This window comes from Chanodichthys erythropterus, chromosome 19 (assembly GCF_024489055.1).
Source record: "Chanodichthys erythropterus isolate Z2021 chromosome 19, ASM2448905v1, whole genome shotgun sequence".
NCBI lineage: Eukaryota > Metazoa > Chordata > Actinopteri > Cypriniformes > Xenocyprididae > Chanodichthys > Chanodichthys erythropterus.
In genome coordinates, this window is record NC_090239.1 from 11,473,948 (window position 1) to 11,499,656 (window position 25,709).

At 35.3% G+C, this 25,709-nt stretch overlaps 2 protein-coding genes across 2 annotated transcripts; both read left to right on the top strand.

Moving 5' to 3' along the window:
* The first annotated feature begins 1,646 nt into the window (after positions 1-1,646).
* Positions 1,647-3,028, top strand: mxtx2 (mix-type homeobox gene 2). Its single transcript, XM_067370295.1, has 4 exons — positions 1,647-1,656; positions 1,850-1,894; positions 2,014-2,186; positions 2,324-3,028. Exons 1-4 carry the CDS (start codon positions 1,647-1,649, stop codon positions 3,026-3,028), a joined length of 933 nt encoding a protein of 310 aa, XP_067226396.1.
* Positions 3,029-4,954: 1,926 nt separating this feature from the next.
* Positions 4,955-22,514, top strand: bms1 (BMS1 ribosome biogenesis factor). The gene is made up of 23 exons (XM_067369424.1): positions 4,955-5,084; positions 5,611-5,787; positions 5,949-6,139; positions 6,381-6,460; positions 7,239-7,427; positions 7,505-7,647; positions 7,750-7,871; positions 8,395-8,588; positions 8,821-8,960; positions 9,088-9,689; positions 12,062-12,163; positions 12,577-12,731; positions 12,809-12,890; positions 13,199-13,278; positions 13,385-13,597; positions 13,992-14,180; positions 14,341-14,521; positions 16,340-16,398; positions 16,535-16,657; positions 16,805-16,952; positions 19,415-19,590; positions 19,683-19,844; positions 21,561-22,514. The coding sequence occupies exons 2-23, from the start codon at positions 5,618-5,620 to the stop codon at positions 21,786-21,788; spliced, it is 3,729 nt and encodes a 1,242-aa protein (XP_067225525.1). The 5' UTR covers positions 4,955-5,084; positions 5,611-5,617; the 3' UTR covers positions 21,789-22,514.
* The last annotated feature ends 3,195 nt before the right edge of the window (positions 22,515-25,709 follow it).

The window sequence follows — 25,709 nt, forward strand, 5'->3', positions numbered from 1 at the left end:
CCTTGGGGCAATAAGGTCACCAAAAGTGACAAAAATGAAATGAATATTGAAAATATTATGGAATTTAATTTATTTCAAATATATTTCTTAATATTCTACTCTAGGCATATTATATGTTTAGTAGTGATTGTAGTAGTATTATTTTACATTGACATTGAAGCATATGAAAGATTTTAATCAGGAACATGAATTTTGAGAGATTTATAAAAGGTACTAAATAGACTTTCCTGAAATAAGCATAGCGAGGGGTTGTCAGGTATAATCCAGATGTTAGTCCATTCTAAACAAACAGATCAGCAGATTTATCATTTAAAAGATTTAATAGCTCTTATATTGAAATCTGTCCTGAAATCTCATAAAGGATTTGAAACATGTATGTGTTGAATGAACACTATTAGGAGCTACATAAATGTTGTTATTGTATTCATTGTTTCAATAAGAGCATTTCTTTTTGACATGTTTTTTTTATAGCCTAAGTATCTTGGGATATATAGGTGTTAAATTAATCACACTTTTATTATTGTCAACAACAACAAAAAATCATATAGACCTAAGCATCTATGACTGGGGTCTATTCATATTAATAAAGGCATATTCACAGCTGTTAAAGGGTATGAATTATCTCTATAGGAGCCATTGTATAGATTGATTGGAGCATATCAATCAAAGAGGTGTAAACAGATTCATCAAACCTATTCACACCTATGACAGAAGTCATAATCTTTTCAATTTGATTAGCACAAAATGTTGAAATTTGAGTGCAGATTAAAAATCTTTCTCTTTCTTGTATGATATGAAAACCCACTATGTTTATTTGTTCATCTAAAACAAATACAGTATGTAACTTCTTTATGTTTCAACACAGAATAATGTTTTAGTCCTACACTTGATACTTTCTAGGGTCATTTAATACAAACTTTAAGTAAAGAGTGATGAAAAACATTGTGGGATGATCATAAATATTTATATCAATATTAAATAATGAAACAATACTTTAAGCCTTCTTTAGAATATTACATACATGATTCAGTAAAAACATCACTGAGGTTTTACATTAAACTTTAGTGGTACTTAAAAATAGTGCGTAATCTGCATTTGAATTATATATAACTGTGTGCGTGTGTAATGATTATAAAATAAACACAAAAGAACATTTACTTTTATATTATTTTTATGTATATCCTTTAACAATATATTACTATAATGTATAACTAAAATAATAATAAGACATGTTATACAAGTAATAAAATGGATACATGTTTATAAATGTAAATTAGTATATACATATAAATTACATGTATATACTAATTTACATAAATTATATATTACCATTTTTATGTGATTTACTTAACAAATGTATAAACTAAATAGTATATCAATATAATTAGTATATACATATAAGTACATGTAAATTAGTATATGCATATCTGTAAAATTGTAAAATTTAAATGCATGTAATATCACTGTAAAAATATGGCAGTTTATCTGAAAATATATTTATTTTTTAAGTAGTAAACAGTATTATATCATAAGTAATATTTCTATAAACAGTCTTACAAATGTATTGACATACTTGCAAATTCTTCAAGTATTTGTGATGAACAATAAAAGAGGATGGATGAATGAAGTGTAAATTAAGGTGTGGCATGTATGAAGGTGTGACTTGCCCATTAGAGATCACAGAGCCCACTTAACCTTTAAAGTGTACAAGTGTTAGGACCGCCCCCTCTGGACCAAAGTGGGCAGGTATAAAAAGTGGTAACTCTCAGTTTTTGGTCAGTAGCACAAGGAGCAGTAAGAAAGCATTCAGCTTGACCTACTCAGTCCTTAAAGATTTACATTCTACAAGTGATAATCAAAACATCCTTGAAAGACATGTGGACTGACTGCATTGGTAAGTATTATTGTTTTTATTCATTTATTTTTAAGATTTTAAGGTTTTTTTTTTTTTTTCTCTGGAGTAATCATTTATTTTGTGCCTTTATAATAACATACATCTTTTTACTCTTACAGCTCAGGATGGAAACTCACAGGCCAGTAAAATTGCAGGCCGCAGGAAGAGAACCTGTTTCACCAAAGAGCACTTGGAACTACTTAAAATGGCTTTCAGTGTTGACCCCTACCCTGGTATTAGTGTCAGGGAAAGTCTATCTCAAGCCACCGGCCTACCCGAGTCACGTATTCAGGTATGTAAATAACAAAATAACAATTTAAAGTTTTCAAACTTTAACTTTAACTTCTTAAACTTTAACTTTTCAACTTTAAAAAGTATTAAAAAATGTATAATATATCAACACTCTAACATAAATGTTGTTTTTTACAGGTGTGGTTCCAGAACAAGAGAGCCAGAACCCTAAAGAACAGAGCTACTCAGAACTCACCTCAGCTAGACAGCACCTCTCCTCTGCCCAGCCCTTTCCTACCCCCTCACATGGCTAGCGTTGGGGTCAGTGGCCAACAGAGAGGCATTCAAGAGGCGTCCTTTAACATTCAGATGTCTCAAACGTCTCCTCAGCACTTTACTTTCCCTCCAAGTGACTATAGCACACCTGCCATTAAACCTCGGCAAAACAGGTTGATGGGAACCAGCTCTTGTTCTCCCTCTCTTTCCTCTGATCTGCAAGCTGTGGCAGACAGCTGGAGCTCTGGAGGAAGCACACAGACCTCTCCTGAGTCTACATGGAGTCTTCCAGCACAGAGTTTTGGGAATTCCTACAAGGATGAGAGTCATTTCTTCCTCTACCCACCACCTCCTTATCCACATGGAAGTGCCAAAGTTGGGTGTGTTAGTGGCCTTGAGTCACTTCCAACTTCTCCTGCCTCTCCTGATTCTGCATTTTGGGACATGGGACTGGAAAATTGCTCTCCATCTGTGCCAGACACTGACTGTGGAAGCCCATGGGACAGGGTTGCTGAGGAGCAGCCTGTGGCCCCACTTCCAGATCTGTCCTCTCAGTATCTGGAAGATGTTCTTGGGGAAATGGAGCCGGCCTGGTGGAACTTCAATGGCCAGATGGATCTACAGTAATCTAGCGAACTTCCATAACCTAAAGGAGACAAACACTGTTTTAACATAGGTTCAACTTGAGGGGAAGGATTCTTTCTTTTGAACTGTATTAGCGTGGTATTGTGCAAGTGCCGGTTACAGAGCAATATCAGATATCCACATTGGACAGTTATTTAATGGACTTTATTTATTTAAATTTTCTACCAAGGAGTAGATTGGAAACAGTAGCCTATGGTTGCAACATAAAAGTAACTTATTTATTCTTTATGCTCTTTTTAAGGTATTACAGTGCAGTTGGGATATTTATTTCTACATTTAATGAAGGTCACACAACCTATATTGTGACATTGTAAAATATTGGATATTTATTTGAAATAAAATTTTAAAATGTATGAATTCTTGTCTTTGGATTGCTTACACATTTAATTTTATTTACTATTTTGTATATTTCATCAAAAAGGGTCAATTCATTGATTCCGAAGCATTGGGAAGTCACAAGGTTAGATTCGACTCCAATGAAGGCCCAATATGCTCAGACGTATTACATTGATAACATACAGGGTGACTACTTAAAGGTACAATATGTAAAATTTTCTGTCTGCTAGAGGTCGCTAGAGGCCTGTTCAAAACAAAGGTGTAGCTTGATGATGCCAAGTTTGAGCGCGGAATCTTGGGACATGTGGGCTTCACATCACAGCCGGTGGAAAATAATCAGTATAGGACTCGGGCAGAAATCATGTCCATGGATGTGATTATTAACGTTACTGTAGTATGAAGCAGAGCAGGACCAAGTGTTGTGGGAGCTTAACGAGGTCGCTGTCGGGGCTGCTGGTGCGCAACACATGTATCACGAGCAGCTGAACCTTTATTATGTCGCAGTCGCCAGCGCCACTTCCACTTTTCCAGTCATGAGTATGAAGTAATGCAGCTCTGTTTATTATATTACATACATTTGAGTGTGTTGAAAATTATGTTATAACGTTACTCTGTGCATTTGCTCGGTGGCTTCTGTGAGACTCTTGTTTGAGACACACTGCAGTAAGATAGATCGATTTTAGAATATCATATTAAATTCTGGATGGCTCGTGTTGATAAATGGCGTGGAATTAATTTTAAAATGTATTATATGATGGAGAAAATGCTGTATTACTTTTACTAAAAATAAAGCTGCATCTGATTATGCTATGTTAGAAAATTAGATTTAAACAATAAGACTAAACGTTTTGAGCTATATAACAATAATTAGTTTTCTGAAATATATCAAAACAGTTGTTCCCTTGTCTATTAAAACATGTAACATATTAAAGCGTCTTTGGTGTTTCCATGGTTTCTACAAAATAAAACCGGAAACCGAGGGTAACGCGGGTATGATGCCATTGACAGGTGACTCCTCACACGTCCCGGAGCCATGGTTAAAATTGCAATTTTCTCAAGATTTACAAATAGTTGCAAACATTTGGGATGTTGTAAGTACTCAAGTGAATAAAATATATAACACTGGCCTAGTGTTTTTTTGGATATTTTACTGCAAAATTCTTACATATTGCTCCTTTAACAGTGAGTAGTGAAGATTCTGGTTCAGTGACTCGAATATTTGATTCTCTTCAGCAAAACGAGTCTTTCATTCGCTAAAAATATCAATTCATTAAAAAAAGTCCAGTAATTCACTCAAAAGATTAATTGAGAAACCAATAATAATATCTCTTGACTTCATTTAAGGCATTTCTCACCACTATTCGACATTTCCGTTTTACCTCAAAGACCGCATGCACATTTAACGAGTTTATGGTTTGCTAAACAACTTGTTCTATCATTCCGTTTTACCAGCACCATAAAATCAGCATTCAGGAAAAGTCTTTTGTATGCGGAACGTGTGACAAGATCCTTCTTTCCAGGGTCCTGTTTAACACGACAGACTCTGTCGAACGCAACCACTTCCGCCTCTAACCGGAAGTGCAGCACACGTGTAAACAGTGGAGAGATTCACGTTGTGTGCTTGATGTGATAACATGAGTTATCGTTTTGAATTCTGAGATCATATGTGGAGCGGATTTAATTAAACTGTAAACACAAAAAGGTGAGCCTGTATTTCCCATGCCTAAAAGTGACTGCATTGATGTTGATTTAAAGACAAACGTATTTATCCCTCAATTGTTCCAGCGTAAAATACCTGAAATTAAAATACAATAGATAACCAGTTAGTCCAAGTCGTATTCTGTACGTTGTTCATGCATGTCTTTTTTTTTGTAATTGCTAGTAGTTTGAAGGTTACCAGTGCGTGTGGCTGTAGAAACACATTGTGTAATTTATTCTGTCTTTAAAGCCAGTGTAATATTCACAACTATTAATTGTTATTGGAATGCTTAGGATCAGGTAATGTCATATTGATGCTGGATGTTCAATAGGTGTGGTTTGCTTTTTGATTTGTCAGATTTTAAAGTGATACAGGAGAATATCAATATGCAATACACTGCAGCTCTTGCCTTGCTTCCCATTAAAGTTAAGCAGGGTTTAGTCTAGTCAATACCAGGATGGGAAACATCTACATCATTCTATGAAGTCATATAAAGATCATTGCTGATAACCTGTCTTATTTCCCGAAGAGCAAAGATGGAGAAGCAAGAACATAAGCGGCACCAGCATAAGCACAGTGGGCCCAAAGCACAGAAGAAGAACAGAAAGAAGCTGCATGGCACTGAACAAGAGCAGGATGAGCGCAAGAGGAACCCACGAGCGTTCAGTGTTAAGTCAGCTGTTCGCATGGCAAAAACCTTCCATAGGTCAGTGCTCAGAAAGCTTCATTCAACATTATTAATGAGTATAATAGTTTCAGATTATTCCCATGCCATTCCCTTTATTCCAATAACTTTCACTTTTTATAATTGAAGTAAAATTAGTTGTCCTTTCATTGCTTTTAATCTCTTTTAACATTGTTTTGTAGGACTCAGGATATTAAAACAAAGAAACATCACATTCCCCTAGTAGACCGGACCCCCCTGGAACCCCCGCCTATTGTTATAGTGGTGATGGGACCTCCAAAAGTGGGCAAAAGCACCCTCATCCGATGCTTGATCAAAAGCTTCACACGGCAAAAGCTTTCTGACATCTGTGGACCTGTGACTATAGTATCTGGTCAGTTTTGTAATACACACACAGATATATATAATATATATACACACATATATATAAAACGTGTAGAATAGCTCCCATTTAATCCTGGTATTAACATCCGCCTTGGGTGTCACATGTCAAAAGTAATGTGTCACATTTTTGGTAAGATTGACATATTATTGGGAGCAACAGCATACTGACTTTGTCAGACAGAATCAATAAGCTGTGAGGTGACTTATTTTTTTCTTGTAAATGTTTGTAGGAAAGAAACGTCGCCTGACCTTCATTGAGTGCAACAATGACATCAACACCATGATTGATTTGGCAAAGGTTGCTGACTTGGTGAGTGCAGGCCTGCATCATCAGTAAAGCTGACTTATGAAAGCAATTCATAAGTGTATTAAATTATAACCTACTATGAGAAAAAAAACATGCATTGTTTTGCCTTGCAAATGTGTTGTGCCCCCCTTACTATACTGTTGTAAATTGATGATTTTTAAATTTTTTTTGATAGAATCTCTTATGTTCTCCAAGGCAGTATTTATTTGATACAAACACCATAAAAACAGTAATATTGTGAAATATTATAACAGTTTAAAATGACTTTTTAATTTGACTTTAAATTTAAAATAGGATTTATTCCTGTGATTGCAGAGCTAAATTTTCTCCATTTTTACTCCAGTCTTCAGTGTCACATGATCCTTTTTAAATCATTCTAATATGCTTGTTTGCTGCTCAAGAAGCATTTATCAATGTTAAACAGCTGTGCTGCTTAATATTTTTGTAAATACCATGTTACTTTTTTCATGATTCTTTGTTGAATAGAAAGTTCAAAAGAGCAGCACTTGTTTTAAATAGAAATAATTTGTAACATAAATGTCTTTACTGTAACTTTTGACTAATTTAATGCATCTTTGATGAATAAACTTTTTTTGTTTTGTTTTGTTTTTTTAAAGGTAGTGTACATGTACTAACTTAGATAACTAGTAGCCACAAAACTTAAATTAAAAAGTATTTATTTTTAAAATAAAAAGCTTTTATAGACAGTATTATTTAATTACTCAGTTGTTTTAATATTATGTTTTCCAGTAAGGCAGCACTGATATTTTGACTTTGTTAGGTCCTGATGCTGATAGATGCAAGTTTTGGCTTTGAAATGGAGACCTTTGAGTTCCTGAATATTTGCCAAGTTCATGGCTTCCCTCGGATCATGGGGGTCCTAACACATTTGGACACTTTCAAGAACAACAAGACATTACGAAAAACAAAAAAACGCCTCAAACACAGATTCTGGACCGAAGTTTTCCAGGTATGTCAACAACCCGGCATATAACTGATAAATCTTTAAAATGAACTGTTTAGTGTCTAAACATAAAAGTCTTGCAGGGTGCCAAGCTCTTTTACCTGTCTGGAATGGTGTATGGAGAGTACCAAATACAGGAAATAAAGAATCTTGGGCGGTTCATCTCAGTCATGAAGTTCAGGCCTCTTGTCTGGCAGACTTCTCACCCCTATGTGTTAGCTGACCGGTGGGTGACCTGAAGGAAACATTTCTTTTGTTCATTATCTTTCTAAGCATATGCTGCCTTTTATAATCAGGCAATGATTTGTTTGTTTGTTTTTCCGGACAGTATGGAGGATCTTACTGATCCTGAGGCGATAAGACTAAATCCCAAATGTGACAGAACCGTCTCTCTGTACGGCTACCTGCGTGGGACATTTTTGAAGAATAAATGTCAGGTCCACATTCCTGGTGAGTTATCAATAATGTTTGCAATATTCTTTACAGATATCCAGATGTTTTTTTTTTTTTAAAAACAGGTTTTGCTTCAAGAATCAGATTATACAATATACATGTATCAACCTAGTATTCTTTTTACAAAATAGAATTTGGTCGATTTTATGCGCTTGTTAGCCAATAATTTGCTGCACAAACCACACTGCAGCAAAATAAAGACTATGGAAACCCATTTTTTGTCTATTCTCTTTTAAAAGTTGATACACCTACACTACCATTCAAAAGTTTAGAGTAGAAAGATTTTTATTTGAAAGAAATTAATTCTTTCATTCATCAGTGACACATTTAAATTGATCAAAAGTGACAGTAAAACCTTTAGATTGTTACAAAAGATTTATATTTTAAATTTACTTTTGAACTTTCTGTTCCTCAAAAAATCCTCACAGATACCAAACAGAAGTGTTTATTTTGCTCTGCTAACTATGCATGATTATGAGGTTGAGAACTACTGGTAAATGTCATATAACTCCCTCTACAGGTGTGGGGGACTTCTCTGTGGCGGATGTTAGCTTCCTGCCAGACCCTTGCCCTCTTCCAGAGGTGATTAAGAAGAGAGCACTGAATGTGAAGGAACGATTATTATATGCCCCCATGGCCGGCGTAGGTGGATTGGTCTATGATAAGGATGCAGTCTACATCGATATGCCCTCTGGACATGCCAAACAGCAGCAGGTCAGATTTCAGTCTCAGCACGTCCCAGATGACAGCATTACCTACAGTTGATTTAATACCAGATGCAATAATCTCTGCAGTTTACAGGGCAGTCACAGCTTATTACACCAAGTAATAACGCTTTTTACACCCAATTTTGTTCCATCAGCGAATATGACCTTGAGGTTTTAAAGACGATTTGTGATCTGATGGATATTAAGTGTTTTAATGGTGTGAGAAATGTTTGTCCCAGGAGGAGGTGCGGCCCACCACTGAACTCGTTCAGTCTCTTATTGGAACGCAAGCCACTTTGGATGCAAAAATGGCTGCCAGCAAAGTGTCACTGTTCACAGGAACTGCTGCACTGACAACGGAGGAGGTGCAGGAAAATGGGTAAGATTTGTTTAATAACTCTGATTATGTTATTGTAATGCAAACAGAGATTGTGATGTACCTAGAATTGACGACAAAGTTTGATGAAAAAACATTTTTGTATGCATGCATTTGAATTCATCAATAGGAAGCAGAACCCTATGGAAAGCCTTGAATGGGATGAAAAATCACAGAGAGAGAGGAGGAGAGCTGTCTTTGTTGATCAAGATGATGATGATGATGATGATGATGAAGGTGATGATGAGGAAGAGAGTGATGAAGATGAGGAAGAGGGTGAAGAAGAGGAGAAAGAGAGTGATGAAGAGGAGGAGGATGATGACGAAGAAGAGGGTGAGGAAAAAGAACAGGGGGTGGCAACACTGAAAAAGCAAGATAAGAAATCAATGGAGGTGGCAGGTCCTCCTGTGAAGAAACAGAAAGTTGAGGAGCTTGCAGAGATGCCTGCATTTGCTGATAGTGATGATGAACTGGAAAAGAGTGAAGGGGAGGAAACTGAAGAAGATGATGATGAGGAGATGGAAAAAGGGGAGCCTGCAAAAAAAACCTCAGGTCCAGACTCTGGTCTCTGCTCAGAGGAAGATGATGAGGATGAGGAAGATGATGAGGATGAGGAAGATGATGAGGATGAAGAAGATGGAGATGAAAATTTAAAATCAAAGATGTCCTCCAAGCATCCAGAGGAAGAAGAGATGGACACAGAGGATGCAGAGATGGGTTATGAAACTGCAGGTACTTTGTCTTCCAATAATTCCAATTTCTGAGTGTTTACAAGCTCAAAAAGGACACAATTTTGTGCCTAATTTTATTAATAAAATTAATTATTATTAATTTTCTAAAATGTACATTGCTCAGAAACTATAAACAACTACAGTATAAATGAGTACACTCCCTCTGAAACTTCTGAAAGTCAGCAATTGCTTAGAAGACGTGTTAGGGTTCTTTAGAGATATAATGTTCCAGCAAGTCTGCTTAATCAATTACCAAAGAAGCATGTCAAAATTATTCAGGACACCCTCCTAAAAGTTACTAAATAAAACGAAATAAAAAATTTCTGGTGTAAGTTTAAGGCAATGTTTGATCAACAGGAAAGTATGTTGAACCAAACCATTTAAAGAGAAGTATTTTCTTGACAATTAAGTGTTATATAGCCCACTGAATCATTCTCAGACTTAATGCTGACAACAGTGGAACCACTTGAGAGAGAATCATCAGGAGACTTATTTTTTTGCTACAAAAAAATGCTACAAGAGGATTACCCAATCATTGTTCTAAAGGTGCCCTAGAATCAAAAATTGAATTTACCTTGGCATAGTTGAATAACAAGAGTTCAGTACATGGAAATGACATACAGTGAGTCTCAAACACCATTGTTTCCTCCTTCTTATATAAACCTCATTCGAATCTCAACATAACACCGACTGTTACGTAACAGTCGGGATCATTAATATTTACGCCCCCAATATTTGCATATGCCAGCTCATGTTCAAAGCATAAGACAAGGGCAGCCAGTATTAACGTCTGGATCTGTGCACAGCTGAATCATCAGACTAGGTAAGCAAGCAAGAACAATAGCGAAAAATGGCAGATGGAGCAATAATAACTGACTTGATCCATGATATTTTTAGTGATATTTGTAAATTGTCTTTCTAAATGTTTCTTTAGCATGTTGCTAATTTACTGTTAAATGTGGTTAAAGTTACCATCGTTTCTTACTGTATTCACGGAGACAAGATTTTTTAAACACTTGCAGTCTGTATAATTCATAAACACAACTTAATTCTTTATAAATCTCTCCAACAGTGTGGCATGTTAGCTTTAACCACGGAGCACTATCAAAATCATTCAGAATCAAATGTAAACATCCAAATAAATACCATACTTACGCGATTAGACATGCTGCATGACGAACACTTTGTAAAGATCCATTTTGAGGGTTATATTAGCTGTGTGAACTTTGTTTATGCTGTTCAAGGCAGTTGCGAGCTCGGGGCGGGGAGCACGAGAATTTAAAGGGGCCGCAGCCTGAATCGGCACATATTTAATGATGCCCCAAAATAGGCAGTTAAAAAAATGAATTAAAAAAAAAATCTATGGGGTATTTTGAGCTGAAACTTCAGACACATTCAGGGGACACCTTAGACTTATATTACATCTTTTGAAAACATGTTCTACTGCACTTTTAAGTGTGAAAATATAGCAAAAGTAACACAGAAATTCAAAAACAATGGGCTTGTGACAAGGCCCCTGAAATAATCAGGACTTAATTTTAAGTAAGATGCAGAAATGACATGCATAGTTGTTGTTCTCACTGGAACTACCTACTGTAGCCAAAGCACAGTAAAGTCAGTTAGTCATTTCCAAAGCCCATATTTACAAAATATAGATTCTGGGAATCAATGCTCTGGTCTCATGAGACCAAATCAATCATTTTGGATCTAATAGCACCCAAAAAGTTATGGTGTTGCTAGAGGAGGAGTACAGTGAGAAGTGCCTGGTTCCCACAGTAAAGTTCAGTGGTAGTAAAGCTCTTATATAGGGATGTATGAGTGCTAAAGGTGTGAGGGAGTTGTGCTTTATCAATGCTGTCATGAATTCCCACACCACTGTGTAATTTAATACACAAACTTGAAACAGATGTTACCCTTTCCTCATTCCCTGCTTTACTAAAATGCATGTTTTAACTGAAAGCAACTTAAAATATCTTAAAGTATGTCAGTTTTGTTTCAAGATGCACACCAGTAATGTTTTTTTCTAAGGCATTTTTATAAAAGCTACTTAAATGTCCTAATTGAACTAGTCCTGGCCTAATCCTGGCCTAATCCTTGAACTAGTCCTGGCCTAAAAGGCCTAATCCTGGCTTGATCTAAACCCTGTTTGTGAAACCAGGGCTTTATTTTCAAATAATCTTGATTTTTTTTTTTTTTTTTTTTTATTTTTTTTTTCAGATTTTGGAATTCTGTGTCTTCACTTGCAATAGCCTAACCTGCCTTTACTCATTTTTCCCCATATTCCCCTTTGTGCCTGTTTTATTATTATTGAATTTCACTGCTCTGAAAGCCCATTTTGAATGTATCCTGTTTATGTGGATGTTTATGTTGAAGGAGCACTACGGTGGAAGGAAGGTTTGGCCGAGAAAGCAACAGAGGCATATTTAAGACAACAGCGTGCAGCTCCAAACTTGCGCAAGCTAGTGTACGGCACAGGTGAGGACAAGGAAGAGTCTCTGATCATCTAGTTGACTCCAAAATTAAAAACCTGACATTATTTACTTCCCCTAATGCAATTCCAACATGTTGCCTATTTCTTTAGTAAAACAAATTAGAAATTTTGAAAACCATTAAATTGGCTTGTTTCCATATAATAAATATTTCCAGTGATGACAAACTGCAAAAAAGGGTAAACGCACTGTAAAATTAGTCCATGTGACCTGTGTGCTGCTGAATACCAAGTCCTCTGAATCTGAAGCCATAATTGATGATGATATGTATGAGGAGTGACATTTAATTCACTAACTGAAAATAAGCCGCTACATAAGGATGAACATTCATTTTCATAAAGCTTATGAACTGCTAGTGCATCTAACCTATAATGCATCTGATATTTGTATGTTTCTCAGTGGCGGAGGAGGAAGAGGAGGATTCTAATAATGAAGAAGAGCTGGGTGGTTTATTTAAAGTTAGCCGACCAGAGAAGAGTAAGAAAATACGAGGAGATGCGATGGACTGCTCTCGCTTTCATCCAGACAGCAGCCATGACTGGGATCAGGAGGAGGTGAGAGGCAGGATATGCTGTATAAATATGCCGTTTGTTGTCCATGTTTTGTTTTCTTAAAAATTGTGTGTTTTCAGATGCTAGCATCTATCAGGGACTGTTTTGTGACTGGAAAATGGGATGAGGATAAAGATGCTAGAACACTGCTTAAGGAAGATGGTAAGAAATCTAAATGCACCAGACATCATCAGCAGCTGATAATTCTTGCCGCTGTTTAGTATGTTATTAACATTAATAACAATGATATTGACAAGAAAATCAATTTGTTAGCCCTCTAGAATTGAACAAGTTTAAAATGTATTATTATTTATATTAATGTAACCTTTTAAGTAATTGAGTGCAATTCAATTTTATTGTCTTTGCCCATGTTAGAATTGGTATTAAACTGGTTTTGATATTGATTACTGACATTTTGGTACTGTGACATCCATATTATATCATTTATTTCATCCCTCTCATCTTTCTAGATGAACTCTATGGAGATTTTGAAGATTTGGAAACAGGAGAAGTTCACAAAGCAAAGGCTGGGAATAAAGACCAAGCTGAGGTATTAAAATCAAACTAGTTTTAAAGCATTATCTTCTGATTGCATCTGATGTGTGTTGTGGTGCTTTATTTATTGCCTATTTTTTTTTTTTTTTTTATTTAAACAGGGAGGGAATGATGATGAAAAGAATGATGGTGATGATGATGATGATGATGAAGAAGAGGAGGCTCCCCAAGTGAAACTTGATGATGATGAAGTTCAAAAGAACAAGCGTTTGGAGAAGAAGAGGCGGCTGAAGGAGAGGTTCAATGCACAATATGATGATGGCGACGCCACATACTTTGATGACCTGAAGGAAGAGATGCAGAAACAGGCTGAGGTCAGAGGTCATAGTTTAGTCAGTAACGGTCAGACTCGTAGTAGAGGAGAGCAAGAATAAGTGTAACACTTAATTTTTTTGTTCTAGTGTTACAAACCTGTTTGCATTTCTTTGTTTCTGTGAAACACAAAAGAAGATATTTTGTAAAATCCCCCCGTTTATTTATTTTATTTTTTTTGCCTATACAATGAAAGTTGGGTCCAGTGATGTTTTGTATCTCGTTGACTTTCACTGTATAGACAAAAACAGTTGAAATATTCTTCAAAATGTTTTCTTTTGTGCTCCAAAAAAGGAAAAAAAATTCATACAGATTAGTAAATGATTTTCATTTTTGTGCAAACTATCTTTCTAATCGAGAATTTAATTTATATCGACTCTCCCCTTCATTTTGTAGCTGAACAGGCAAGAGTTCGAAGACATGGAGGATGAAGTTCGAGTTCAGTACGAGGGCTTCAGGCCTGGCATGTATGTGCGTGTTGAGATCCCTGCTTTACCTTGTGAATTCGTCACCCACTTTGACCCCCACTATCCCATCATCCTTGGCGGTTTGGGAGCGAGTGAGGGCAATGTAGGCTACTTGCAGGTAAGCCTATAAGGACTTATTTGGACAATTGTATATTTTACAACTTTTAGTGTAGTTGATAACCTTGTGAATAAAGTGAAGGACACTTGTGACTCCAAGCCAAATGTCATTACAAGGCAGGAAAAAAAATTCTGGTGCTTTCTTTATCTCCTCCACACAGATGCGTCTGAAGAAACACCGCTGGCACAATCGTATCTTGAAAACCCGTGACCCTCTTATCCTGTCTTTGGGCTGGAGGCGCTTTCAGACCATCCCCCTCTACTACATCGAGGACCATAACGGGCGTCACCGTCTCCTCAAATACACACCTGAACACATGCACTGCGGTGCCACCATCTGGGGTGAGAGACAAACCGTACACACCTCTCCGATATTGGACATGTAACATGCTCATTTTCCCTATTTCTACATTTAGATTATATTTCCCACCATCTAACGCTCATTAAATTTAATATTTAAAAAACTAATATAAATTTTATAATTGTAAAAAATGTAATCTTTGTCAAAATGACAATGTCAAAATGAATATCTATTTTCATACTGTACATTAAAATGTGATGCCTAAAGTTAACTTGCAATATTTGAAGAAAAAATTTTTTTTATTTTCTATGTAATTATAAATAGTATATAATGTTATTATTGACTATTTATGGATTATTAACCATAAAAAGATTTACTATTGGTGCATCTGTAATATTTTTCTTTTTTTAATAAAATGTATAATAATATATTTAATAATAATAATAATAATAATACTTAATGCCAATAAATTTTCAGTTTGATTATAAATTGTAGAGATTTTTAATATGGATTATTGGCAGTGAAGATGGTTATCAGCATATAAGAATTTGGTTACTCTATTTTACAGTGTTCTTGTTTCTGTAGTTACTGCAGTAATAACTATAAATTACGCATATTTATATGCAACTAACCCTAAACCGAACCCCCAATCCTAATCCTATCCCTGTAGTAAGTAATTATTATTACACAGTACTTAAATGCATAGCGTAACCCTTTATTTTAAGGTGACATGAAATAGTTAAAGTTTACTTAATCAAATAAGTACTAAGTAATATTATTAACTACATGTACTTACTATAGGGTTAGGGTTGGGGTTTGGATTAGGGTTAGTTACTTGTAATTATGTATAATTTACTGTTATTACCGTAGTATCGACATGTAGTAATAACTACATCGCCTTAAAATAGTGTTGCCAAGAATTTTAATATTGGTGCATCCATATTATTATTATTATTATTATTAATAATAATAATAATAATAATAAGATTATAATATAATATAATATAATATATAATATAATATAATATAATATAATATAATATAATATAATATAATATAATATAATATAATATAATATAATACAGCTCCTGTTTGGATTTTAATTAGCAAATACTTAAGAAGGATCATTATTGCACTGATTATTTTGTTTCTAGCATGTTATACACTGCCCTCCCAAAGTTTGGAAACACCCCTGGCAAAGTGTGGTTTTGGACGATATCAGCATACATTTTTTGGTGCAAATACATTACAGTAACTTGACATTATCATTGAAGACCAGCAATAATAATTTTCATTTTGATTACATAATAATGGCAATATATACATGTCAAAGTCAGACATGCCCTTTTGCCAGCTGTGATGCCTGGTTACTGGTTTAAACTTGACCGAGGTTTGTAAAAGATTTTTGGGTCAGCACACCTTAATAGCTTCAACAATTGATTGCCAATTAGGTTTAGAATACAATGAACCAATTAGAATCCAGTTTAGGTCAGATAGCTGCTAATGGTGGATATTTTGATGAATCAAAAATTTAAGTTTTTTTCTATGTATAAACTGTTAATGTAATAAAATGTTTTCATAGTTTGCGTTGTCATGCCAATATTGTCCAAAACCCCACTTTTCTAGGGTTCTTCTAACCCTTAAAGATGGAGTGTGTAGCTTTTTATTTCTTGAACCATGTAGGAAGACACATCATGGCCATATTCCAGGATGACAATGTCAATATTCACCAGGGTTAAAATTCTTGAGCAGTTCGGCTCAAGCTTGCTGACAATTAGTTGTGAAGCTCTACTCTGTCTCTCACTTCTCTTTCTTGTCATCTCATGCACATTCCACTCTTTCTTTCTTCTCTTCTCCAGGACCTATAACACCCCAGGGTACAGGCTTCCTGGCTGTGCAGACGGTCGGAGGTATTAAGGTAAGACACCAGCATATGATGGTTGCACAGGAGCAGCCTGGGTCACAGCTTCAGTCCGAGTCCCCAATTCAACAACCACAGCCAGATGAAAGGCTTGCCTTTTCTGTTGGACTCATCCTATCTTATTTCCCCTCAGGCCAGTTTCCGCATTGCTGCCACAGGAGTGGTTCTGGACCTGGACAAATCTGTTACTATTGTGAAGAAACTCAAACTGATTGGATACCCTTATAAAATCTTTAAGAACACCTGCTTTATCCAGGTAGGGAGTCTTGCAGAGTCAGGGGTTTCTCTGTAGCGTAGCGGCACAGCACACCAGGGAACTATAATAATATACTCCTCATCCTCTCTCGGAATATTTGGACCCTCTCATCTTTGGTTATAACATTGTCTTTTTTCGGACTCTAAGGGAATGTTTAACACCGTCCTGGAGGTTGCGAAGTTTGAGGGCGCGTCCATCCGCACAGTCAGTGGCATTAAAGGGCAGATAAAGAAAGCCTTGCGCACCCCACCAGGTGCCTTAAGAGCCACGTTTGAGGACAGACTACTGATGAGTGGTGAGTCAGACTCATTTCTCTGTTTATAAATATTTTTGTTGCCTCAGTTTTTTACCACAGTATTTATTTATTTATTTGTATTTGTATATAATGAGCTGTGCTTAGGGACTTAAATATGCTTTATTTATCAGAAAGTCTACAAATGTAATGATTCCTAAGAAGATCTGTTGTACATAAACTACCACCTTGTTAAAATGGAGGGTATTATTGCTGATTATTATGGTCCTCTCTCGAGAGAGAGACGGGCATGTGGAAAATCTTGCAGTGAGGCAGTTTGCGGATTCGAGGCTTGTTAGGTCTACTGTATCTTTTATTATATGATTGTTTATATTAGGGCTGTGAAATTAATCGTAATAATAAAACAGAATCATGTTATGGCCTTGTGTGATTATTAAAACCCACAAGGCTGTGATTTAATTAAAATATGAAAAAAAAAAAATGTATGCATGCACTGTGTTTCAAAGTGAAGGTGCATGATTCTGTGGTATATGTATTGTGCTACACATCGTTTACTCCAAGCACAGGCAAAATGCTCACTTTGTATAATTCCAGACATTTTGGCTGCTACAAAGAATTATACAAATCTAATAACATGACACCAGGGGCCTGTTTCATAAAACAAGTTTGCCAAATAAGCTAGGCTTATTTCAGTTAGTCTGATTATTTTGAACCAAATCAACTGACAATAAATCAGACTTACTGAAATAAACCTGGATTATTTGGTAAACTTGTTTTATGAAACAGGCCCCTAGTCACAGAAAAGGAATACAAAAAACAAACAAACAAACAAAAAACCTTCAGCTACACAGAAATATTTTTCTTCAGTTTCCCAACAAGACTTTTTTTTTTACGTTTACTATTACTACTACTAACAATTGTTAATAACAACAATAGTTTATTCATAATAATTTTGTTGTTATTATTATTAATATAGTCTAATATAACATTGTTTAAAAATTTTTGGTTGGTAAGATTTAAATGTTTTTTAAATAGTTATCTTACCAAGGCTGCATTTATTTGATCAAAAATACAGTAAAACAGTGATATTGTGAAATATTATTACATAAAAAAGAATAACTGTTCTCTTTTGATCTATTCTAAAATGTATTTCTTGTGATGGAGCTGAATTTTCAGCAGCCATTTCTCCAGTGTTCAGGGTCACATGATCCTTAAAGGGATAGTTCACCCAAAAATGAAAATTATTAAATATTAAATTATTATGGATGTTTTTTGTAAGAAAAATATCCATATATAAAACTTGATAAATTCAAATAACAAGCTTCTGGTAGACGATCGCACACAGAATGCACAAGTTGATCAAATGAGTAATCCTCTGACGCGATGTATGACGCAGGATGTAGGAGTATCGTAAGCTTAGACGCCTCTCACGGTTCAAACAAATATGGCTGGGCAACAAACTCAAGCTCCTCTTCTCTTATATCGAAATCCTCCGACATCTTTAAAATTTCTCGTTTTTGACTTGTAATTTGTGACCAGTGTTTTGTTTTGCTTTCTCCTCTTTGCCTCCACGTTCGTGCGTCATTGCATTCAGGTCAAAAGTTGCTCTTCCGCCCAAATTGACGTGCACAGTATGCGTAAGGTCATCTGCCGGAAGCTCGTATATTTGAATTTATCAAGTTTTATATATTGATATTTTTCTTACAAAAACACATGCCTTTGCTTCAAAAGGCCTTTATTAACCCCCTGGAGCCGTTTGGATTACTTTTTTTTTTATTTTTATGGATGGATACATTTTCTCTGTCTTCAGAATGTGTATTACCATTCACAACCATTATAAACCTTGGAGGACTAAGGATATTTTTAAATATATCTCGGATTGTGTTTGTCTGAAAGAAGATTGTCATATAAACCTAGAATGGCTTGAGGGTAAGTAAATCATGGGATAATTTTAATTTTTGGGTGAACTATCCCTTTAAGAAGTCAGTCTAATATGCTGATTTGGTGCTCAAAAAACATTTATTATCAGTAATAATAAACAGTTGTTCTGCTTAATACGGTTGAAACAGTAATACATTTTTCTTTCAGGATTCTTTGATGAATGGAAAGTTCAAAAGAACAGCATTTAATTGAAATGGAAATCTTTTGTAACATTTTAACATGTTTTTTTCTGTCACTTTTGATCAAATTAATAAATATATATAAAAAATCTTATTGACCCCAAATCTTTAGAATTGCAGTGCATATAATATAAATAAATAAATAAACAAACCACTTTTGTGGTTGGGAAATCCACCTGTTCCAATGCCTTTTTTATTATTTTAACTAATGGCTCCAGCAATGTAAGATGTTAAATGTTTATTATATTTGCAATTCAAAACACGTGTGTGTGTGTGTATGTATATGTATATATATATATATATATATAACAGTTTATAAAATAATTGCATCAATTGTTTATCAAAGAGTGCAGTCTTGTATTTTATATGAATGTGTGTCTTTAGATATTGTGTTTCTGCGCTCCTGGTATCCGGTCTCGGTTCCTCAGCTGTATAATCCAGTGACATCTCTACTAATGCCGGTTGGACAAAAGGATACATGGGCAGGTATGAGGACCCTTGGACAGCTTAAACACGATCTGGGAATCCGCAATAAGCCCAACAAGGACTCTCTGTACAAGGTAAGCCCTCTTCCAGAAATGTTAAGTCACCAGTTAGTTGTTGTTATTATTCGCTGTTGTCTTCATCTTCAACCTTGTCCTTTTCCCCACAGCCGGTTGAGAGGCAAGTTCGACACTTCAACCCGCTCCACATTCCAAAAGAGCTGCAGAAGGCCCTCCCCTTCAAGAGCAAACCCAAACTGAGGCAGGCCAAAGGCAAAACCCCACGGGACCTGCAGAGACCGGCTGTCATACGAGAGCCCCATGAGAAAAAGGTCTGAAGAGCTATCTGACTCGTCCATCTCTGTTTTACATATGTCATGCCTTTGTGAGCTTTTTTTAACTGTCATTATACTAAGACGGTTTTAATATCCACTATTAGTCTAAAGTTAATCCACCAAGGAAACCTCCAGAGTGTTGGCTGCGAAATATCATATTTTTTTTAATCCATGTCCCTGGCAAATACCAAGACAGCTTGCTGGCCAATTTCTTTACCAATCCCCGTTGAAATCCTCTTGTCTGAAAGATGACACAGGGGGTTACATTTTTAATCAATTTCTTCTTCTACTCCTTGTTCCAAGATATGGTAGGCATTGACGTGAGAAAGTAATAAGGAGTTTTTAATCATCGCCGTCATTTAATCTGGAAGACTTTTTTTAATCATTCTTTTAGAGGTTGGTGTATTAATTCATACAAGTAAAAGGTTTTATTCAGTTACAAAACAGTAATTACTTGGACAAGTCGCTCGAAGGAACACAAGGTTAAGAGCCCATAATTTTCCAATTTTTTGGTCACTCTCAATGCAACCTACTGTCTTTTTGTGAGGATTCTGGCCCATTAACCAGTCAAGGAATATATATATAAATGGAAAAATTACTATTTTTAATGTTTTTGAAAGTAGTCTCTTCTGCTCATCAAGCCTGCATTTATTTGATTAAAAATAAAGAAAAAAAAAGTATTATAATAAAATATTATTACAATTTAAATGAATGGTTTTCTATTATAATATACTTTAAAATATAATTTATGTCTGTGATTATTACTCCAGTCTTCAGTGCCACATGATCCTTCAGAAATCATTCTAATATGCTGATTTATTACTATATTTATATTCTGCTGCTTAATATCTTTTTTTAACGTGATTTTTTTTTTTTTTTTTTTCAGGATTCTTTGAATAAAATGTTAGAGCAGCATGTATTTAAATTAAATCTTTTCTAACAATATACACTACTGTTCAAAAGTTTGGGGTCAGTATTTTTTTCTTTCTTTTTTGGAAGAAATTAATACTTTTTTTCCAGCAAGGATGTGTTAAATTGATAAAAAGTGATAGCAAAGATTTATTTTGTTAGAAAATATTTCTATTTTGAATAAATGCTGTTCTCTTTGACTATTTATTCATCAATGAATCCTGAAAAAAGTATTAGAGTTTCCAAAAAATATTAAGCAACACAACTGTTTCCAACTTTGATGGTAACCGAGTATCAAATCAGCATATTAAAATGATTTCGTAAGGATTATGTGACACAAAAGACTGGAGTAATGGCTGATGAAACTTCAGCTTTGCATTACAGAAAAAAATTATATTTTAAAGTATATTAGAAAAGAGAACCATTATTTTAAATTGTAATAATATATATATATATATATATATATAATATAGATATAATATATATTATTATAGTTAGGTATATGTATTATTACATTTATTTGTACTTATTACCCTTTTCTTTTCTTTTCTTTTTTTGGTTCAAGACCTCTGTAATAGTGATCAAGTCTGTGGTTAAAAATGTAAAGATAGTTGAGATCAAAGGTCCAACATCATGTGTTTTCCTGGTTTGATATTTTCTTTTCTAATACAGTGAAGTTTGTTTTGTTAAGAGTGACTTATTTTTAAGTGTCCAGGTGCTTTTGGGGACCCTGATATGTTATGTTTTATCCTTCAGGGCTCATGTCTCAGCTTATTAATAAAACCTCTTAACCTTTTCCACCAGGTGGCAGCATTGCTTGAAGCTCTGAGCTCAGTCTACGCATACAAGAATAAGAAGGCGAAAGCAGAACAGAAAGCCAAGCACAGTGAATTCCTGAAGCAGAAAGAGAAACAGGATGCAGAGAGGCTGAAAAGGCTGAAAGAGCTGAGAAAGAAGACTTTCTCTGCAATGGGACAAAAAGAGAAGAAGAAACTCAAATCCAGCCTGAAGGGAGCTTCCAAGAACAATTGAGTCTACCTCAACTCGCACCTGATTCTGTTAGACTGTGACTCCAGGCCCATCGGATCAGGGTCTGTTACGCTCTTAATGAGATTGTTTGGAATGCGACGTAATTCGATTCTCACACCAGCTGATGTTTCTAAGCTGGTTTAAGAGTTGAGATGATGATACTGCATGAGACCTGAATATGGGTATTGTTGAAGTTGAAATGATACAATCTCACCATAAACAAGAACAAAACTGCCTGGTTAACTTTAAGTGAATCTAAAAGGATTTTCTATATATATAAAAAAAAAAGATAAAATTTGAACCTTATTGTAAAGAGTTAACATTAGTTCAAACATTAGTGCATTCGGTGTAACAGTGAACATTTTTGCTGCATTTATTAATCTAGGTTAATTCATAAATATATTTTTGATAGTTCATTCTTGTTTGTTCATAATACATTAACAGAAGTTAATTTGTACAACTTTGTACAAAGTGTATTAGTGTATTTATAAATTAACTAAATGAGGAAATGCTTTAAAATTGTTTCATTGTAAATTCCCATTTGCTATTGCATTCACTAATGTTAATAAATTTAATCTTTTTTTTAAAAAGTGCTACTAAAAAGATCCACAATGCATCAAAAAGCCATTTCTTAAAGATATTTACCAGTCACACGAAACAGCTTATACTTGTTTTATTATACTTGTTTTCAATAAAAATTGATGGGGAAAAAATGGTAAGGAAATTATGTTTGCTTGGTGCTTGTCATCATTCATTGAAATCCGCTTGTAATGAATTCTTGAGCAGGGGATGGATTGCCCACTAACGTTCTTTGTTATAGCCTACTCATTGGCCCTTAAATTTTATCCTGCAGGCTCTGATTTTAAGCAACAGCCTTGTTTTTTTTTAGCCGTTATTAATGAGTCGGTGTGATTTGTCCATTTTTGTTTTTGTCAGACATAATCCGCTGCCTACTGCTGAGCAGTTTCCAGATTCCATGTTGTTGTTTTTGTTTTTTCACAAAGCAAAGCGGCAGGTTGATGAAAAGCCTATGAATAGCAACTGTACTGCAATTTGTCAGCATCAGGGATTGTACGGACAGATGTTCAATAGTGCGGGGAGTGTCTCCATATGTGTGATTGAGATTTATTGATGGTGGTAATTAAGCGTGTGAGGTGTTTTGGTGTCTTTAGAGGAAGAGAACATCACTGAGATGGTCCTGCAAAACCGAGTGTTTCTCAGGACTAATACAAGTCTGTCCTGAACCCGTCTCTATTCTGTAGCAATTAACAGCTCGGTTTTGTTCTTCAAATGTCTTCTGCTTGAATCAGCTGGCGAGTAGTCACACACTCCAGGCAGACCTTTGACGTATTGACTTGAATTCTGTTTAGGGCGGGTTTATCTAAAATGGATTATACAGTAATTATAGACTATCATGGAGGAATTAATTGAAATGATGGCATTCTCTGTGAACAGCTGCACAGAAAACACTGGAAAATATGTCTCTTATCAGAATCTCTGTCTGGAATTATAAGAATACGCTATTTCACGGACATAACTCAGAAAATGAAGTGTACTATACAATTTTGCTGGTGGATATGTAGTTACGTATACTAGCATCACCAAGTGCAAAAACAAAACTATGGATCTCTGAAGATTTGATGCCACTAACCTGACTGTGACAGTGCTGTTACTGTTGACTAAAATTATTAAAAATCATTTTTGTTACATAAAATGAAAATGAATTGAAGTAAAATTACTAACATTTAAACTTAAAACTTTCAAAATATTAAAAATATACTACAATAGCATATTAATAGTATAACACTAGACCGTAAAGACTATAAAACCCAATCATTAGTTCCTTAAACATGACTGTTTTCACACAAACTGAGCAATTTGAGCAAACTAAATGGTGTATTTGTGTCATTATGGGACAAGCACCAAAGATGTATAGGTCCTAATGTGTTTTGTTTGTTTGTTGTGGTTGCTATTCTGTTGTCTCTGGCTGAGATTGTGTGATAGCCCATATTGAAGGAAAGCTGATTGGAGAGGGTCTGAAAACACTTCAGGCTAATCAAGCTGGAAAAGCCTAAGATATGTCTAAGTCTTTTATTATTATTATTATTATTGACAAGTCTAGATATACTGATTTTTCCCAAGGTTGCCCATTTTGTCTCACCATGAATTTGAATTACTTTGCTGCAAACTTCTTTTTTTTTTTTTTCAGTGTATATACAATGTTCATCTTTGAGTGTATGAAGTCAAGCTTCACTGACATGTTCTAAAGGTACCTGAGCAGTTACCTGAATATAATTCTTGCTACTTTTACAGGTTGATTTTCAAATCATGGCCAAAAAGAATCTTTTATTTTATTATTACAGTGTGGTTTGGTAGCGAATGTGCATTGCAAAACATAATAGTTTTGCAATGCACATTCTTTATTTTATTCTTATTTGGCCACAAGCTCTGCAATTGTTGTAACTGCAAAAGTTTTTCTTGTATTTTCTTCCCCTTATTACATTATAATGCTGAATTATATATATATATTTTTATTTATTTTTTTGTTCAAATTTTGGTAGCAGGTGCTGTGAAGATCACTGGGTCAGTTTAATGCCTGACAGCATTATATTACATTGGCTGGTGCTTGACAGGAAACATTTGTGTCCAGGGTAATTGGTTTGTTACCATTTTCTGACTGTCATCGGCTGCCTGGTGTATCAATAAGTATATCATTTTCTTCAATCCCCCACAACACAACAGTCTTATCAATTGCTGATGGCCATCGGAAAAACACCCGCTTGACTGGAAATATATGGGTAAACTGAAACTCTTTCCCATGATTTTTTTTCCGTTGTCTTTCATCACAGTTTGTCACCCTGCACCCCTACTTCACTGTACACTGTGTTTGTCAGGTCTTTGTCAGCGCTGCTAGCTGAAATCGCTCCTTCCCCTTGAACAATGTGTAGATTGGCAAGGTCAGCCATGCACTTCACAGAAACCTGATACTTCTTTATCCCTCTGTGTGAGTGTGCTGGAAGTCAGACGGTTGTCTGTAGTTGTTGATGCTCAGGGACATGCGGAATCATAGAGGGACACCTGTGTAGGCTGGAAAATTGGTGGAAAGACTAGTACTTGAAACATTACGAGGCTGAGGTGGTCACACTACACTTTGCATATTCAGTTTTTTACTGCGATCCAGTGTTTCCATTTGGTTAACTTATATTTGTGACCAATATTTGACTGGTAGAAGACCTGCACAGCTGAAAACTGCTTAAACCAGCCTAGACTTAAGCTTAAAAAAATGAGATAAAAATTTAAAGGTGCCCTAGAACTTTTTTTAAAAAGATGGCCATTATAATGGCATAATTAGAAATGAGCCAATTCAGGGTGTGTGGCCCTTTAAATCTGGTGCTCCACGCCCCAAGAGCTCGCGCTTGCCTTAAACAACATAAAAAAAGTTCAAGCAGTTAATATAACCCTCAAAAAGGATCTTTACAAAGTGTTCGTCATGCAGCATGTCTAATCGCGTAAGTACAGTGTTTATTTTGATGTTTACATTTGATTCTGAATGAGTTTGAGGCTGTGCTCCCGTGGCTAACGGCTAATGATACACTGTTGGAGAGATTTATAAAGAATGAAGTTGTGTTTATGATTTATACAGACTGCAAGAGTTTAAAAATGAAAATAGCGACGGCTCTTGTCTCCGTGAATACAGTAAGAAACAATGGTAACTTTAACCACATTTAACAGTACATTTCAGTACATGCTAACGAAACATTTAGAAAGACATTTTACAAATATCACTAAAAATACCATGTTATCATGAAACATGTCAGTTATTATTGCTCCATCTGCCAGTTTTTGCTATTGTTCTTGCTTGCTTACCTAGTCTGTTGATTCAGCTCTGCACAGATCCAGATGTTCTGCCCTTGTCTAATGCCT

Bases quoted from the DNA above. Each gene is read 5' to 3' on its own strand.
- mxtx2 (XM_067370295.1), top strand. The intron at 1,895-2,013 runs GTAAGTATTATT...TTACTCTTACAG, and splicing joins CATGTGGACTGACTGCATTG to CTCAGGATGGAAACTCACAG. The intron at 2,187-2,323 runs GTATGTAAATAA...TGTTTTTTACAG, and splicing joins TACCCGAGTCACGTATTCAG to GTGTGGTTCCAGAACAAGAG.
- bms1 (XM_067369424.1), top strand. From the start codon at position 5,618: ATGGAGAAGCAAGAACATAAGCGGCACCAGCATAAGCACAGTGGGCCC. The intron at 7,648-7,749 runs GTGGGTGACCTG...TTTTCCGGACAG, and splicing joins CCCTATGTGTTAGCTGACCG to TATGGAGGATCTTACTGATC. The intron at 12,164-12,576 runs GTGAGGACAAGG...TATGTTTCTCAG, and splicing joins CAAGCTAGTGTACGGCACAG to TGGCGGAGGAGGAAGAGGAG.